General features: G+C 46.9%; 1 protein-coding gene across 5 annotated transcripts in view; it reads right to left on the reverse strand.

Annotated features, from left to right (window-relative positions):
- Positions 1 to 14,828, reverse strand: part of Rbpms (RNA binding protein, mRNA processing factor) — a 152,881-nt gene extending 138,053 nt beyond the window's left edge. For 2 of the 5 annotated variants that reach the window (XR_007833245.1, XM_051169401.1), the window contains exon 1: positions 14,510 to 14,697. Coding sequence is in view for 4 of the 5 variants with exons in the window: in XM_051169401.1 (XP_051025358.1) it covers positions 14,510 to 14,575 (66 nt within the window). In the remaining variant the exon portion in view is untranslated. Of the gene's footprint in view, positions 1 to 14,509 lie in introns of all 5 variants that reach the window. The other 3 variants (XM_051169399.1, XM_051169400.1, XM_051169398.1) reach the window with 3 other exon arrangements.
- Positions 14,829 to 19,409: the final 4,581 nt, after the last annotated feature.

Consider the following 19,409-nt stretch of genomic DNA (forward strand, 5'->3'; position numbering starts at 1 on the left):
ATTATTATCAGGCAAACAAGCCTACTGGTGGGTTTCTGTTTACAAGGAAACTCCTCCCTTTATCCACCCCAAAAGTCAACTACCCTGAGCAAAGGCGTCTAGCTCTGGGTCAATCTGAACAGCTCATCAAAGATGCTGATCCTGCAAATGCACATAAACGTGTGCTTTCACACCGCTTTCCTCTGCCCTCTGCCTCTCCCTCAGTCTGGCTAGTTTCATGCACGGGCTGGTCAGGTTTGGTGGCTTCATGCATCCTCATTACTTTACCTTACAATTGTTTTTAAGTATACTAAGGCTTAGAGTTGGGGGAGGGGCACGCCTTTAATTCCAGCACTGGGGAGGCAGAGACAGGCGGACCCCTGTGAGTTCCAGGCCAGACTGGTCTACAAAACAGCCAGGGATGTTACACAGGGAAACCCTGTCCCAAGAAAAGAAAAAGGAAAGATAGACAATAAGAAAACTAGGAAAATATATCAATATTTCAGCAACTGAATTTTTCAGTGAGAACAACTTTTCCCTAAAAACTGAATTCCCAGTGCTTGAGTTCTCTTATCAGCACAGCTCGAGGTTCACAACTAAAATACACAGCTCCCCAGTTCCTTTAGCATATAAATAAAACCCTTTGAACTGGGAACTGAATGGCTGCTTTAATCTCACCTCTGCACTTAGGGTGTCCTTAACTGATGCCAGGGATTAAGTGCTCCACATCCCTCCATCCCACACACAGGCTATGCACAAAACATTATCAGCTGGCCTTCTGGATGTAGCAACTGAAAAAGAACAAAAAAGTCTTAAAACATCCTTTACAAAAGATGTCTGTCCTCTTCAGCTGAAAACTAAGAAAAGCATAGCCAGCCAGGTGGTGGTGGCACCCTTCTTTAATCCCAGCACTTGGGAGGCAGAGGCAGGAGGATTGCTGTGAGTTCGAGGCCAGCCTGGTCTACAAAGTGAGTCTAAAACAGGCAAGGATACACAGAGAAATCCTGCCTTGAAAAACCAAAAAGAAAAAGAAAGAAGGAAAAAAAAAAAAAAAGAAAGAAAGAAAAGATGGCTAGGAAGTTCATTGCTGCCAAGTCAGCAAGAATTTGTAATGCAGGTCTTTAGTCCCAGCAGCACCTGGGAGGCAGAGGCAGGCAGGTATCTGAGTTCAAGGCCACCCTAGTCTACATAGCTGAGTTCCAGGATAGCTAAGGCTACACAGAAAAACTCCTGTCTCGAAAGACAAAAATAAAAGAATCTGTGATTGGGGAAAAAAAATATCCTGGTAAATCATAATACTTAGCTTAGTTAATATAAATCCAGGGCCGCATGGTTTCTGATATACTAGCCACTTTGAAGTAGAGGGGGTCACTTCAAGCATGGGGAAACAGTTCTTCCTTGTGGGTCCAGTATGTGAAACTCACTGAGAAAAACTGATGCTGCAAGCTTAAAAACTTATCTGCTACAGACACCTCCCACTGTGGGAAAGTCAGTGTAGATTAAGAAAAGAAACTCACTTGATTTATGCATGGACTGGGTCTCACACTCCAGCAAACCCCCTGCCTCAGCCTCCTTATAGGCCAGGGTTTTGTCACCTGGGCCAGCACACTAGGCACAATCCCTTTCTTTGATGACAGACATCTCAGCCTTCTGATGGTCACTGGCTTTTGAGCAAAGTTGGAAGCCAGAGTAAGACGTACAAGCCACCCTGGACAGACCTCCGGACACCTGGCAACTGGTGCTTTTTCTCCCTCCGTGGGGTTAGGAAACCTTGCCCTGCTAACGGGCTGCCAGGCCCCACTCTTAGATCTCTTTGGCTCTCATGGTGGGTGCTGCCTGGGTTGGCTGGATGCTAGACTCAGGCAGGTTCTCACGCTGTGGGCTGCAGATCGGACATTTACATTATTATTCATAACAGCCATGAACCAGCTTTATGCTTGGAGCTCACCACAACAGGAGGAACTGGATTCGTAAGAGGGTCCCAGCATTAGGGAGGCTGGGGACCACCACCCTAGAGCGAAGTCAGCAGGCAGATTTTCCAGGCTCTTCCTTCTCTCAGAGCAAAAAGCCAGAGTCCAAGCTCTGAGTTTTCTGTATCCCCCTCTCAAAGACTCAGGATGGGCCTGAAATAAATCCTTTTGTTTACGGAGGGTCATTTCCTGCAGTCGGCTCACACCCACACAGTCACGCCCAATTCTCTGCCAGAGCCAACCATTTGCTCAGTAAGAAACAAAAAGGAAACAACTGCAGGTAGGCAAACCATCCGTAAGGAACCTTCTGGACTACAAAAATAAAATTCCAAAGTCCAGGGCTGTTCTGATTTCTCCACACTGTATTAGGATAATCTAACAACAACAACAAAGTCTACAGAGTCTGCGCTGAGAAGGCTTGACAGTGTTCTCTCCAAATGGCCCACCAGAGGCAGGTCTTGGCATTCGATGTTCACAGTTGGGAAACAGAAAGTGGAAAGATGGGCCTCACAGTTTGTCCAACACACAGCAGGCAATGCTGTGCAGTTCCCCCCCCCCCCACACACACACACCCTTTTAGTTAAGGAAAGGGAGGGCGGCTTCCCTAAGCAGCTCCAGCGACTTGCCATCCGTCCCAGAGAATACAGAAAATGACATAACTAAACCCAAAGGAGAGTGACAGGCTGGCCAAGAACTGATTTCTTCTGTCAGAACACCTGTGGTTGTGAGGCTATCTGACAATGGGTGGTGGTGGGGACAACAAACCACCCGGTCCAGGTCAGGGCTGAGGACGTTCCGAAGGCCAGCGAAGTTTTCCTCCTGCTCAGTTGCCAGATGTGTTCAGTTTTATGAAAAGTATATGGCAAGGCACATTTCTAAAGTCCTGTGATATTATCTGTTCTTCACAGTGAGAACCAAGAAGGAAAAACAAAACAAAACAAAAAAACAAACAAAAAAAAAACCCTCCCAGATTTATAAGGTGGTTCCGCCTGAGGTAGCTGGCTCAGCCTTAATTCACCGAGGAGCCCAGGTGCTTAAAGTCTCATCCAGCCACCCAAAGGCAGACTGACCCTGAGTTTATAACTCTTTGTAGGCAAAAGGAGGAAGGGAACAGAGCTTGAGGCTAAAACTAAGGCAAATGCTCACAACTGTGCAGCCACACTCCACCTCAGCTCTGTGTGGATTATAAACATTTAACCCAATCAGGGTTAAAGCCACGCCTACCAAAGTTCACCTGACCCTCCAATGGTGCAGTTAATTCCTTCCAGCCACACCTGCATTTCTGTTTCCTGGATGGCTGTGTTTAACTGGACAAAAGGAAGAATTCCTTTTTGTGTTCAAAAGGGCTGCCTGCCCCCACAAGGGAGTCATCTACCATGCAAACAAAATTTCTGACTGGAAAGGGTATGAAATGATACTTCTGGTTTCTGACGTAATTAAGTGGGGGCACGGGAATCAGAAATATTTACCTCAAAAACAGAAACAATTTAAAAACTGAGCTGGGCACCGTTGTTCAGGCTTGAATCCCAGCATTTGGGAGGCAGAGGCAGGCAGATGACTGTGAATTCAAGGCCAGCCAGGTCTACAGAGCAAGGCTAGGACAGCCAAGGATACACAGAAAACCCTGTCTCTAAAAACAAAACAAAACAAGCAAACAAAAAGAGCCCCAGTATTTTTTGGTTGCTTGGTTTTTCCGTTTGTTTGTTTGTTTTTTGATTTTCAAGACAGGGTTTCCCTGTGTAGCCTTGGCTATCCTGGAACTCTCTTTGTAGACCAGGCTGGCCTCTGTCTCCTGAGTTCTGAGATTAAAGGCATGTGCCACCATGCCAAGCAAGCCCCATAAAAGGGGAGGACTAGCTATATAAATGTTCAACAGACTAGATGGAAAAACCACAAGAGCTCTCCCCCTCCCTCCCCTGCCTCCCAAACAGGATTTCTCTGCGTAGATTGTCCTGGAACCAGGCTGGCCTCAAAACTCACAGAGATCCTCCTGCCTCTGCTGCTGTCCGCCACCACTGCCCAGCCATCTCCACTTCTTTATACTAAGATTAAAAATTCTACCACTATGAGCACAACCAGCTCTAGCAGTTCTGCGGCTCTTTAGTGGAAAAGTACTCAGTGATCCTCAAGAAAGAAGAAACTGAACACAGGATGGGGAGGAGAGGACTCAGTTAAGAATCCTGGTTAACCTGATAACCTAGGCTAGCCCCTCATCACCCAAATTCCAAGGGCAAAGAATGGGGGGGGGGTCCTCCCCTGCCCTCCCCCATCACATGCTGCCTCTTGGAGGAATACTGCGTTCAAAAACAGATGCCTAATCGGAAACTCACACATCCTAAGCCTGGCACATCGCACATGCTGGGTAAGGCAATTACACCTCGGCAGCACTTCCCCTCTGCACCCAGAGGAGAATCTGCTACTTCAGTAATAAGATTGCACTTTGAGATTGTCTCCTTGCCCCCAGCCGCCTCAAGCGTGTAGCCTAGATGTGGCAAAGAAGGATTTTCACAAAACTGAGATCCTGCGGGAGTCAACTAGAAAATCATCTGTAGGGTTTCTCTTGGGATCATCCTGGCCACTGGCCGGCATTAGTGTGGGGAATCGGGACCCTCACCATTAACTTTCACTCCTGAAAAAGGACTTGGTGCAGATGGAGTTTAAGAGTTGGACCTCCTCCCCACTTCTGTCACAGACCTAGGGGAGGGGAATAGGGTGAAAGAGAAAGGGGGTGGGGTGGAGGGGGGACGGGACGAGAAGATACAAGTGAGGGGATAACAATTGAGATGTAATCTGAATACATTACTTTTTAAAAAGGGTGGGGGGGGGGGGTTGGACCTCCATTCTGAGATGCTCAAATTTCTCATACCTTTACAAAAATCCCCAGTGCTGACAGGATTAAACTAGGCCACCTAAGCATTTCTTTTGCCTTTTAAATTGGTGCAACAATGCTGCATTACAGGTCCAAATCCCAGCCTCTCTTCCTGGTGTGACCTGCATTGATTCCTGCCACTTCTTTCTCCTCTTCATTAATACGCATCATAATGGCTGGAAGGTCGGAGGTCAGACCTTACAAGAAATGCAGCTACGGTGTTGTTAACTTTCTTTTTAAGTTCCTTTCCAGGACTGCTTTTCAGTGAATTTAGTTGGGTATCGAACAAGACAGCAAACCTGCAGGAGACGCAGTAAATGAAAATAGGATCTGTAGACCACATGGTCTTTGACTGTTTTCTACCCTCAGAGAAGTAAATTTCAAACTTCTCTAGATTTTATGATAGTCTGGTCTTCAACGAAAGAAAATTGGAAGTCTGGGAACTGATGACATATACAGGGGGGGAAAAAAACCCAAATTCCTCAGACTTTGATGAAAGCAAGAAACAGAACAAAAAAAAGCCATGAGAAATACTATATATACCTAGATAGTTCTGACTCCTCCTCCCCATCCCCAGCTGATAAAGATGGAAAATACTATTATAACCAGGCAGTTTCTAGATAATACATCTTTATGTATTAAAATTAGTCCTTTTCCCCTGAGAACTTCCAACTTTCCCCCTTTCTCCAGCAGCCTTTTCTCTTTCCTTGCTTTTCATCACAAGGTTTCCCAGAGATCGGAATTCCATTTTCTGCACACTCAACCACATGACCCACACTTTATTTTCTTTTTCTCAAGACAGGGCTTCTCCTGTAGTCTTGGCTGTCCTGGACTTTTTTTTTTTTTTTGGTAAGCCAGGCTAGCCTTGAACTCACGCCTGGCTATGGCCCATTTTCAATGACCAGTTGCATGCAAACTGTTCTTAAAAATCCTACTTCACCCTCTGGTCTCTCCTGTGCACCCGACACTCAGCACCATCACTCCTGACTGCCCTGTCTTGCTTGAACTTCTGCAAACCACCATGCGTGCATCTGGTCTTGGGGTCGATCCCTCCTCTCTCTGGCACACCTCAGACCTGGACTCTTGAGGGAAGGGGAGAGCTCTGTTGCTGTTTTGTGCTGCACATCCATCCCTTGGCCTCTAGCAGAGGACAGAAGCCCCACTTCCTAGCTTAGAAAGCAACTACCCCAGCCATCACCCACTGGCCAGTGATCCTGGCTCTAGTTTCCTCTAAACAGCCCCTTCTTTTTCTTTTTTTCTTTTTTTGGGGGGTGGGGTGGGGTGGGGTTTCAAAACAGGGTTTCTCTGTGTAGCCTTGGCTGTCCTGGACTCACTTTGTAGACCAGGCTGGCCTCGAACTCACAGCGATCTGCCTGCCTCCGCCTCCTGAGTGCTGGGATGAAAGGCATGCACCACCATGCCTGGCAAACAGCCCCTTCTCTTTTCTGGCTTTGCTTGCTGCTCCCCAGAAGGAGCCTTGACAGAAACGGCTCCTGTCTTCGTCGCCGACAATCTCAATCCTCCTTGTGGACCAAAGCCTTCTGATTCAGCTGAACTGCTGAGTCTTCTTCAGGCCCTTTGACTCAGCTGCCCCGCCCTCTCAAGAGTAGGCCTGCTCCCAGATCAAGCCATCTCAACCTTCATCACAGTGCCTTATTAAACCTGTTAATTCATGCACGGCCATCCCTCCATTAAATGGAGTAACTGGGCCAGGAGTGGAGGCACAGGCCTTTAATCCCAGGACTCTGGAGGGAGAGGCAGGCAGATCTCTGAGTTCAGAGGCCAGCCTAGTTAGTCTACAGAGAGTACCAAAGCTACACAGAGAAACCCTGTCTGGGGTCGGTTGGGGTACCAAAACAAACAAACAAAAACCGAAGGGGAGGAAATGTCTCTTAGGATGCTAGCATCCCTCTAGGGTCTACACCCGACAGCCTTAGTCAACTAGCCGAACGGCACACTGCCTCATTGCCTACCCATAACCTGCATTAGTTTAACATAGTGGGATACACCCGTCATCCCAGCACTCAAGAGGCTGACACAGGAGAGGTGCCAAGACAGCCTGGATTAAATAGAAATAGTAAGACTGTCTCAAACACACACACACAACCATGAAGGAAAAACAAGCAAGCAAACAAACAAAAAGCCTACATTAGTTTGTGAGGATTAAAAATGGTTAGGGGAGTGCTGGAGAGATGGCTCAGAGGTTAAGAGCACTGGCTGCTCTTCCAGAGGTCCTGAGCTCAATTCCCAGCAACCACATGGTGGCTCTCAGCCATCTATAATGCAGGTGTACATGCAGGCAAAACACTGTAAACGTAATAAATAAATAAATATTTTTAAAAAAAATGGTTAGGGGTGGCCCAGTGTTTAACCTGTAACACAGAGCACAGAAAAACTTAATCAGCATTTGGCTACACATAATGGTTTATGCTTTAATCTCAGCACTCAGGAGGCAGAGACACTGGGAGTTCAAAGCCAGGCTGTTCAGCACAGCAAGTTACAAAGCAGCCAAGGCCACCACCATGAGAGACTCTGATTCTCTACATAAATATTAGCCTATCCGTGCACTCTTTCTTTAGTGAATGGATAAAAATATTTCTGAAATGTTCATAGGCTAAATGATTCTGGTAGCTCTCTGTTCTGTAAACGGGGCAACTTTATGAGAAAAAAAATTCATAAACTGGGCACAATGCCTTTAATCCCATCCCTCAGGAGGCAGAGGCAGGCAGATCTCTGTGAGTTCAAGGCCAGCCTGGTCTATAAAGAGAGATCCAGGGCATCCAGGGCTATTACACAGAGAAGCCCTGTCTTGAAAAAAAAAAAGAAAAATTACCATTGTTATTTTGTTTGTAATTATTTCAGTTGTTACAAGAAGCATACTACACAAAATAGGTCTGGTTTTAGACCATTGATTTTCTTTATTCTAGTTTACCAACATATGGGGGTGGGGAGAGAATAAATTCATTATTTATGAGAATAAATCCAAGCACATATCCTTCAGGCAGGGTCAAGTTCTGGATTCAAGCAATCCTCGCCTCCTCCAACACACACACACACACACACACACACACACACACACACACACACACAGAGCTTAAAATAATTTCCTGGTGCACATTAAAGATAGCAAGTTATATCCAACCTATCCTCAAAGGCGCTCATCTCCATCAGAGTTTGGCAAGGGCAGGGTCTTATCAAAAGAACATCAATTTAAAGGCCCCAGGCCGGGGAACTAAGCAGCCACTCTTGCTCCAGCTATTAAGGTTCATTCTCCTCATTCCTTCCTAAGTTTTTTCTCTGACCAAAGCCAGCCCTGCTCAGGAGGAACATTTGCACTCCCTTTCCACTGCCTCCAGGCAGACACTAAGGTGCCAAATGAAACTGAACACAAACAGTCCAAAGTGGCTGTCACACAGAGCAGGATTGTTTGGGGATTTGGGGGAGCGCTCCCTGCTCTTCCGCCTAGCTAGGGCTTCCGGAAGCCCAAGACCAGAAGAAGGAGTTCCACAGGAGAACCCAAACTCTAATGGGGACACCCCAGTAGTTCTATAGATTGAACTAGCCCATCTGATGAACTCACCTGTACCATCAGGTACTACTGCAGGTGAGAAAGATCACTGCCCAGTCCATGGGTTCACAGCCTCTGGAGATCTCCAGCAGGCAACGGGCTCTCCGTATTAAGCAGGCAGCCGCCGTAGGTTTCCAAAAATTCTCTACTATTTGTTTGTGTGCGTGTGTGTGTGTGTGGTAATGGGACTGTTGTGGGGACGTGTGGCCATCAGGGATACCGTCAGACGGCCTGCATCTCTTTCGCAGAAGTGTTATGACAGAGGCGATGATGCCCTAAGAGACGACAAAGAACTTCCTTCCTTTGGAAAGGACACCTCCATGGAAATGGGTGGCGGACATAAAACCAAGAGGCTACAGCTTGGCCAGAGGAGAGGAAGAAGTCCGAGCTGGGTAGAGGGGCAGATTAGGACAACCCCGAGTGTGTCCCGTGTGGACGTTCGTTCTGTGGGAAGCAGAGCTGCGCTTACGGATTCAGGGTATCTCAAGACCTTGGCGGTATGGCATCACGCTGGACTGAGAAAGCTATTGGAACGTGGAGGGCAACTGAAGATCACTAAAATGATCTGTGGTACATGGGAGAGTGCGACAAGCGACTCCTGCCCACGCCACATCTCACCAGCCTGACTGTGTAACGCCTACTTTGGATCACAAAGGAATCTAACAAAATCTTCAGAGCCAAAAGACACAGCACCACTTGTTCGCATGGTATCTTTGGAAATGCGAGAGAAAGCCATTCATGATGATCTGTGCGCAATCCATTGATTACATACATTTTACTTACACACACCTTTCCCCCCCCCACACACACACACACCTTTAAAGAACTTTTTGGAGAGAAGGAATGAGGCAAATTAGGAAATTAATTATAATCTTTAAAAAAAACAAAACATTAAAACGTTGCAACTCCTGTCTCCTCAATAAAAACATAGTCCTCCGGATGTCTGGAGCTCAGCTCTTCCCTAAAATTTTCCAGGAAGCAGTGCTCTGCCAGAACTTTTTCCTCAGAACCTTAGCTTCCAGACCCATCAATTGGGTGTGTGTGTGTGTGTGTGTGTGTGTGTGTGTGTGTGTGTGTGTGTGTGTGTGTGTGTACGTACACACAGTATGTAATATATATATATATATATAGAGAGAGAGAGAGAGACATCATAAAGCACATACCCTTTAAGGGTTACTTAATATTCTCTATGGAATTATATAATGATTTACTTAGCAAATTCCCCCTTGTTGAACACTTTCTGTGAACTTTCACCATCATGACTGCAATAATCACTCCTGGAGAGAGGTCTTTAGTACACCCTACTTCCTTAGAGTAAATTCTTAACAATATAGGTAACTAAATCAAAGGGCCAGAACATGTTTTGATGCCTCTTGCCAAAACCTCTCAGAACCTCGGCCCTAATCTCTACCACTGTTGCCACGTTCCCAGCTTACTGCCCCAGCACTAACACTAGATTAGCAGAAAACAGGATCCTCTACAAACACTGTGAGAAAATGTCCCCAAAGAAGCCTCTGTCTCAACCAAAGGATGGAGCCGGAGCACTGCAAACAGAGCACTGCAAGAGCCTTCCAGCTGATCACAGAAACTGGAAAACCACTTCTGGCGAACGTAACCTGAAGTGCACGCTATATTGGCGGTGCTCTTGGGCACCATTCTACCGTGAGGTCACATTTCTATGCAAAGCTGTCACCAGGTCCTAGTCTATGACTGAAACATGTCTGCTGGATTAGATTTGATTTGCAACGATAGGCTAAACTGTCCACAACCACCCTGATCCTTCCAGAAGCCATGTCAAGTAATCTCAATGTTCAACCAGGGCCTGAGGTTACCAAATCATTGACAAGGCCTTTTCCCTAAGCCAACTGTTTTTAAAACAAACAAACAACAACAACAAAAACACTGACAGCCCAATGCGGTGCTTTGGCAGAGTATTGAGCACTCTGAAAGGCCTGAGGTAAAAATTGGATGACTCGCTTAAGATCTGACTTTATGTAATTTCTGCCAAACGTGTCAATCAAGGCCACACTGCCAATTCTTACTTCTCTGATTTCATTAGTTTTTAGACTGTTTTCCTAGAACCGAGATGTACTTGAAACTGCTCTAACATAAGCCGATCCACCTAAGGAACACCCAATGACATGATGAGATAAAAATACATAATGATGACATGTTTATCACACTTCCAAAAAACAATTTACTCAACAATAGGTTCTGTAAGACAGGAAGCCTACACCTTTAATCCCAGCACTCGGGAGGCAGAGGCAGGTGGATCGTTGTGAGTTCGAGGCCAGCCTGGTCTACAAAGCAAGTCTAGGACAGCCAAGGCTACACAGAGAAACCCTGTCTCAAAAAACAAACAAACAAACAAACAAAAAAGACAGAGGGTCGGCCGGGTGTGGTGGCGCATGCCTTTAATCCCAGCACTCGGGAGGCAGAGGCAGGCGGATCACTGTGAGTTCGAGGCCAGCCTGGTCTACAAAGCAAGTAAGTCCAGGACAGCCAAAGCTACACAGAGAGACCCTATCTCGAAAAAATAAATAAATAAATAAATAAATAAAGAGAGTCTATTATGTTTGAATACATTAAAATTTACCGGGCTGGGCAAGGTAGCGAACGCCTTTAATCACAGCACTTGGGAGGCAGAGGCTGGTGGATTTCTGTGAGTTCAAGGCCAGCCCAGTCCACAAAGTGAAGCCCGGATATCCAGGGCTGTTACAGAGAAACCTGTCTTGAAAAAACAAAAACCAAACAAACAAACAAAAATTTACTAATGATGGTTAATTATGACAAATTATAAGTTAATTAGTTACATATTTATTAACTTTAATAAAACCTGATGATACAATTGGAGATACATTATAAAAAAAACTGTTGAGACAATGTCTCACTACATAGCCCTAACTGGGCTGGAACCTGCTATGTAGACCAGGCTGGCCTCAGACTCACAGAAATCCACCTGGCTCTGCCTTACAAAATGAAGGACTCATGAATACACTCAGCTAAGAACTTCCGTTTTTGACAGCAGAGCTATGCAGCTAAGGCTGGTTTTTCAACGTCCACTCCTCCTGCCAGAATGACTTTATTACTTTCATTGTAAAAATGATGTAAGGAATAATCCAGTACTCTGCCCATAGACACAAACCCCTTCCAAATCGCAGGGCCCAGTTAAGACTGGCAACTGGTTGTCTTTGCAGAAAAACTTGCAAAGAGCACAGGTAAGCAACGCACTAGAACGGCAGATGTGTTAACCTCTTACACAGCTGCAAAAGTCATATAATTACTCCCCTCTGTTTTACGTGCTATACAAAGCTACACAGATTCTCAAAAACTTCTCAGTCACAGAATGATGTAAACAGTCCCTACATCCTGGACTTTACTTTCTACACAACTGTATCCACATAAGCATAACAGTGTCATCATTGCAAAATAAGCCACTAGAGAGAGGCTCAGGGTTAAAACAGACTGGATGATAAGAGGAGCTGGTTTCAAAAGCAGAAGGGAAAAAGAAAGCCTTGAATTTGTCAATGTAGGAGAAACTCTAAACCCCATGGTGATCTGAGATAAACTGTTTTCTCTTAGTGATGGCTGGACTCAATTTTCCAGCTCAGTTCAGTGGCTACCAGCTATTTTCCTTCTCTAGCCTTCATGTATGTATACTTGGGTGTGTATGTATGTGTGTGTATGAGGGTGTGTGTGCGTATGGGGGTGTGTGTGTTCTGCTTACTAGAGTCCACTTCAAGGCTCTTCAATGTGTAGGAACAAACTGCTAATCCACAGGGTAGGCAGGGAATGTGTCCAGTGTTGTGGTTTTGTTTAACGGCAAGCACATTAATAGGACTCACCAAATACTCTATTTATTTTACTTGTGGCTTTCAGGGTTATATTAGGGGGAGGGAGGCCCAGGAGGTTTTCCAAGTATACACAGAGAACAGGGAATTATGATAAAATTACCTGCATCACTCACATTAATTTTCTTTCCCTGTATTTCTATTAAATTAGCTACCCAGGTGTGATGACAAATGCTTTTAATCCCAGGGCTCTTAGGCAGGAAGACAAGTTCAAAGTCTGACTCTGGACCTGGGAAACCCTACTTCCAAACAAAATGTATCAAGTATCTAGCGATACAATACTTGCCTGGCAAACCTGAGGACTTGGGTCCACTTCCTAGTACTAAAAAAAAACTTCAAGTAACTAAAACTCACTCCCACTAGTGCACAACCTAAGCCCAGAAATCTTCCTACTAGCTTTATTTCTCAAGTAACAAATATTTCACTAAAAAAAAAAAAAAAAAAAAAAAAAAGATTTAAGGCGTCCTAGAATCACATGTCCTATTTCTACCTGACAAAGAACACACTAGCAGTGCAACAGGGCAGTTACAGCAGATGACTGCACCAGCAGGGTCCAACAAGGGCGCTCCAGCAGACGAGCACATCAGGAGGGGGGAGTCTCAGTGCTGGAAGCATTCAGCCAAGACAGATCAAGAGAAAAATCTGACTTGCCATCATTTTAAGTCAAGTGGGTATAGGACTTGGAGACAAATCTATTGTTATCTGCCAACACCTTAAAAAAGAAAAAAAAACCCCCATGGGGTTCTGTTATCTTCCAAAATCACTTTAAAAGGACAAAACTTTTTGTTATGAGCTCTTCCCCACTTATAACTTTTTCTGAACCAGATGAAGGGAAAAAGATGGTTTCACAAGATCCATCTTTTAGCAGGGCTAAAGGGTACTGGTGATTAATTAAAACATTCTAGATGCCGGCAATTTCTAAAAAAGCAAAGGGGCATCATGTTTTTAAGTAAGTTTAACTGGTCAGGAAATAAAATGGAAAAAAAAGAAAAAAAAAAAAAAAAAAACCACTGCCGGAACTTGCAGCTGGCTCCAGGCGGTAAAACAAAGTTTTCCAACGCAGTACTTGCTGATAAACGAGGTAATTTCTTCAAGTGGGGAGGCGATTTTTTTTCTCAGCTTTCTTTAATTCTCTTAGGGTGCGACACCCAACATCTGTGGTGAGTAAAACCTTAATCTGCATTGTTTTGCATACATTTAGGTCTCCTCTGTCTTCCCCATTTAAACAGTTCCTATTTTACCAGTGGACAGTTTCACAGGTCAGAGATGGGCGGAGGGAGTAGGTTTCACTCTCGGTATTTTAGTTTGCACAGTGTCTCAATGTTCTCACCATCCTAAGAGCTTTGGAGTCCCTTTGGGTTGGGTTCGCCTATTATCAGGACGTAGTTTACCTGTAAGAACACTTTTTACCTTATCGTTGGGATGGGCAGTTTCTGCTTCTGCCTATTCAACTCTGGTAGACCTTAAAAGGATCAACACAATTTCTCGGGACTCCAGATAACCCACTTGCAGGTGTGTGAGGTCAAGACAGGACAACACAAAACCGACAAAATTCATGAGCCCCACGTACACTCTCATCCACAGACACTACTACCGGGTTTCCAGTAAAAAACGCACCACAGCCGCGAATCGTTTTTAATCATCATTCCGAGTGGGCCACACAAAAATTGTAATTCCCCCCCATAAAAATACCCTCCGTGTATGTGCTTTTGTTTTGGTGAACTCAAAGCTTCTGGGCCCTGTTATTCTACACCTCAACCCCCCAAATTCGACATCTCCCAGGTTCGGCGGGAGTCTTCGACTCACCAGAGAAGAATGCGTCTGATGGGTTATCTATTAATCCAAACTGTCTCAGCTAAAAAGATATTTCACCCAGAACTTTTAACACCAAAAGGGTGGGAGGGGAGCTGGGGTCGGAAGTATCTCATACCGAAAACTTTCCCAGAGTTTCTTCCTTCACCATGCCTCCCTCCCTCCCACCAATTTCCAGCTGCGGACGCAGAACCCCAAGTCCTGACCCTCCCTGGTCCCAATCATCTGAGGTCACCCGGGAGTCAGCTCTCGATTCCGCTTTTAACATCCCGGGTAGACAAAGCTGAGCATTCTTACTTACAAAAGTCTGGGGAAAGTCCTGAAAAGTTATGCAATAGCGCGAGGCACGCGGACGCGCGTGGACCCAGCCCCGCGCCCTCCGGACGCCGCGTCCCGTGGCACCCCCATCCCACTCCCGTGCGCCCCGCGTCCCCCAAGCTGCCGGACCCCCCCTCAGTACCTCCTCCTCCTGAAGGTTGGCCTCACTCGGGGTGTTCTCCTTCTCGGCTTTGCCGCCGCCGTTCATCTTCCCGGTCCTTAGTCGCCGCGCGGAGCTGGGACGCAGGGCTGGGGGCGAGGGCGCGCTCGCCCGCTGCTACCTTCCCCCGGGCGGGCTGCGGGGCTGGAGCCCGGCGGCGTGGCGAGGAGCCGGGGCGGGCGGAGGACCTCGGAGAGGCCGGGCGAGCCCCGGAGTCTGGACGCGGCCGAGGCGGAGGAGGCGAAGCGGCGGGCGCGGTTGGGACCGGAGCCGCCGAGGGCGCGCTGCTGGCAGGCTCTGGGCAGCGGGGCCGCACGCAGCGCGCTTTCTCTCGCCTTCCTCCCTCCTCCCCTTCCCTCCCTCCCCCTCCCCTCCTCCCTCCGCCCTCCCTGGACGTGCGCAGCCCGCCGCAGCCTAGAGGGACAAGGCTAGGGACTGAGTGCCCCTCGCGGGAGGAGGGGCGCGGGGCGGAGCGGTAGACCCCAGGGATCTGCTGGGCTTGGGGTGGGGATGGGGGTCACTGGGGTCACGAGGCCTTGAGGACAAGGGGAGGAAGGTCCTGATTGCCCTCTCTAACCGCCCCCCCCCCGGCCTCGGCGTCAGGGCAGGCCGGTGCGCGTGGGCTTGGAGAGGGGTCTCGGGGCGGGGGCCAAGCCTTTTACTTGCGGGGGGGGGGGGGGGGCGGCTGGAGAGTGCTACTTTTGTTTGCTTGCTTTTTCGCGACGGATGTGCACCTAAACCCACCCTCTTTGGCAGCACCCCCGCCCCGAGACTCGCTCCTTCCCGCGCTGAAAGATGACAGACACGCGGGACAGCCCACCACCGAGCCCCGCTTTTGCAGGACACGGCTTGCAACCCCGCTGCGGGTGCCTGAGTCCAGCGAAACCGTCCCAGCCTTCCCCCTCGCCCGCTATCGCTCTCTAGGCTTCCGGCGTCCCCTGTTCAGACTCGCACAGCCGGCACCAGACTGTTCTGGAATCGTTTTGTTTACTTCACTCTTCGGGGAGCCCCTTCCTGGAATACAAGACCGTGCTCTGTTTATCTTTTTCACCCCGTCACTACTTAAGTAGGCTACCTGGAGCATAGTGGGCACTCAGTATATACTTGTTGACTGAATATCTCTCACTGCCCCTCAAAGGTCAGGACATTTATCTCTGGAGAATCAAAACAATTACCCAACACCAGGATGACCGCATAGCTTCCATTTCCTCATCTGTGAAATGAATATATATGTTCACTGGTGAGTATTTATATATAATCTCCCAGGGTTTCAGAGATTATAGGTGGGGCGAGCTTCCGCTCCTAGCACTTATTTCTTGCACAATTGTGGTTTACAATTGACGGAAGCTAGCATTATTATTAAGGAAGTTTCCATTTTCCTGGTCCTACAGAACTTTTCCAACAATAGATCCTGTAAGATACCAGAATGACTAGGATGGATGGACATTTAAAACCTCCACGTATCAGTGGATTGTGCCTAGCTCCCCGAGGAAGTTTGGCGTGCCGCACCAATCACGCTTTCTCATTTATGCCTTAGTTTAGCTGTTTATCTCTTTCTCTCCCCGCCCCCACTCCACATTCCTCACCCTTCACTGCTTTGAGTGCGGTTGGGGGTGGGGTGGAGGTGGGGGGCGGGGCGGGTGGGAGCTGAAGATAAGAGCCCTGCCTTTAGGCAATTGAAAGTGATGTGTTGTGGAGACAAGATACCCCAAACAACTCCCAGGCAACATAATCGCTGAGTCCTGGTTCAAATTATAAAAAGCAAGATACACGCAACATTTTGCTTTTGCTTTTAAAGGCGCTGTGAGGTGAAAACCCATAGTGATTCTTGGTTTTAGAAAATGAGATTTCTTTGAGGGGATCTGGAGATGTGAGAACGTTTCTAAAGGAAAATGTTTTTAAGTTGTTGTCATAATGACATGCTCTCTGTAGGAACAAAGGTGCTTCCTGGGAGGAAATGAACCAAAAGCCTTTGGAACTCCGGTAAAAAAAAGTTCAGAAGCACAGTTACAGTTAATCGGAAACTTTGTCCGTGTTTTGCTGTTTTGATTGTGTTGATTGGCAGCTCTTAGCACAGCCTTGCTTTTCATTCGGTTATAAGAGGAACCACCAGGGGGCGATGTTTTCCTGAGCAATGAGTGCGTGGTGGGCTTGTGTGGCTGGACCTGCTAGTAGAGTTAGCCCTTGCCCTCCCTGCCTCGTCTTGCCTGTTACTGAATACATTCCACAGAGCCGCATTGTTTTGCTGGGGTCTGGCAAAGACCCAAGAAAAAATGACAAGCTGGCTCTTAATGGTTCCAGTCGGAACCCATTTAGAGGAAGGTGGATTTGGTTTGTGTGGTTTCAGTATGCTGGGAGAATCTCCCTTCCCGCACCCGGAAAAAGTGGCCCAGTTCCAGATGTAGGACCTGATTTTTTTTCCTTTTCTTTTATCTTGAAGCCAAACTTTTGTTAAAAAGTTAGCAACCTGGCGCGCGCTTGCTCGCGCTTTCTCTCTCTCTCTCTCTCTCTCTCTCTCTCTCTCTCTCTCTCTTTCTTTCTCTTTCTCTCCTACTTCTCTCTCTCTTACTCTTTTCCTCCGTCTCTCTCTGTGGTACCCCTCTCCCCCTTTCCTGCTCTCCCCATGCTCATTTAATCAACCTCCATATAATTAAAAAAACAAAACAAAAAAAACCCTAGCAACCTCTGGTGTAGGAAAGAAAAATAAGTCCTGTGAGAGGAGCCTTACCTGGCATTTTCATTGTGTGTTTCCAGCATCTAGACAGCAGAAACACACATAGCAGGAACTCAGTCTTTTTGTTTGTTTCGATTTTTGGCTGGGGGGCGGGGAATGGTGTTCAAGACAAGGTTTCTCTGTGTAGCCTTGGCTGTCCCGGTCTCACATTGTAAACCAGGCTGGCCTCGAACTCAAAATGATCTGCCTGCCTCTGCCTCCCCTAGTGTTGGGATTACAGGCAGCTAACTCAGTCATTTTTAATGAATAAACACGCCAGGCAGTGGTGGTACATGCCTTTAATCCCAGCACTCAGGAGGCAGAGGCAGGCCTATGTGTGAGTTCGAGGTCCACAGAGTTTTAGGTCAGCCAGCGCTACACAGAGAAACCCTGTCTCCAAAATACAAGAACAAAATCCTAAAGGTGTGTAAGAATAGTCACTAGACAGTCAGCATTAATTTTTGGAAGGTATGGCCTGGATGGGGGGGGGGCTGAAAAAAAGAGATTTAAAGAAATGAAAAGTAAGAAGCATGCCATTGTATTGGCACGGCAGGCAATAAAGTTGTCAGAAACAGCAGACCATGGTCGCAGCCAAGGAATGAGGCTGAGACAATACCCCTGAAAGGAAGGGATTTCATTTTCTATCCTTTCAGTAAAGGAAGGGTGTGAACTTATTTGGAAGAAAACCCACAACAAAACCCAAGGAAATTCTGTAAGCAGATGCCCACTATTTATTTATGAAACACTTGCAGCTGTACAGAGAAGAGGACAGGGGAGGAGGGAGGGAGGGAGGGAGGGAGAAAAGACGTGAGTTATCGATTCAGGCAGGCTCGATGTGGTGATCTCTATGATTTATTTACTATTTCAATGGTGAGGGCTGCATGGGAGCTGATAGTTGCCAGGCATACCAAGAATTATAAGACAACAAAGAGGAGTTTATATCCCGGGAAAATTGGTCTATTGACCAGGAGACATTTGCCCTCTCACCTGCCCGCTGCTCTGCCGTATTTCTGCCTGGCCTGCAAGGTTGCATACCAGGTTGGAAGGGAAACACTGTGTGCACCTGTAGTTTTCATTACTCACCACTGTTAGGCTGGCAGCGGTTCTTTTGAGCTGTAAGAAACCCAAACCTATAATTATGTCTTAAACGTTTGTCTCTGGGACTTGCAGGCATTGAAGGTCTATTTGGGGGCTGTTTGCCCTGCACGGAGTTGTGTATCTGTGCAGCAGGAGGCTGCAGACGTGTGTGCTGTGATTGCTACCCTTGTCGATGCAAAGTTTTGGAACCAATGGCTGTTTTGCTGGCTCTTTTTCATCCTTGACAACTCAACTCTTCCTCGCTTCACTGCTGCTTTATTTTTTTTCTTTTCTTTTAATAGTGGCAAAAGACACATGAGGTTTACCACGTTAGCCATTTAAATGCACAGTTTGGCGGTGTTAAATGTATTTACGAGCCGGGCATGGTGGCTCACACCTTTAATCCCAGCACTCGGGAGGGAGGCAGAGACAGGCGGATCGCTGTGAGTTCAAGCCCAGCCTGGTCTACAAAGCGAGTCCAGGACAGCCAGGGCTACACAGAGAAACCCTGTCTTGAAAATTAGAAAAAAAAAAAAAAAAAGTATTTACACTCGTACAGCCTCTCCTGCTTTTTACCCACAGTTCCAAAATCCTTTCGCTTGTTTCAAGAAACATAAGCAGCCACAGGCTGGACCAGACAAGGAAGAAAATTAGGCTCCCAGCCTGCAGCTCCAGTCAGATCCTCAGCAGAGATGGTTAGTATCAATTGGCCCACCTGGCTGAACATATCATCTTGGAAGTGAGCCCTCCAGCCCCAGGTGAGCTGGTCCCAGTTGATGGTACCTGGAAAAAAAAAAAAAAGAGAGACACTTTCTCCAGCACATGCTGCCTATATTACAAAATTGTTAGTAATTATATATAAAAAAAGCAAGTGCTGTTGTATTATACACTAAGACTTAGGTGGCTTTTAAAACAGCATTAAACAAAGAAATATAATTGCATATCCACAAGTGGGGTCCTGCTGTAAAACAAAACCAAGGCAAATTAGGGCTTCAGGGTGGCATTGGGTGAGGGGTGGGGTGGAAGAAGTTTCCATCTTGAGGCCTCAGCAAAAACACTACTCGAGGACAGACTGTCGGTCTGCAAGCTGCA

Source organism: Acomys russatus, chromosome 27, assembly GCF_903995435.1.
Source record: "Acomys russatus chromosome 27, mAcoRus1.1, whole genome shotgun sequence".
Classification (NCBI taxonomy): domain Eukaryota; kingdom Metazoa; phylum Chordata; class Mammalia; order Rodentia; family Muridae; genus Acomys; species Acomys russatus.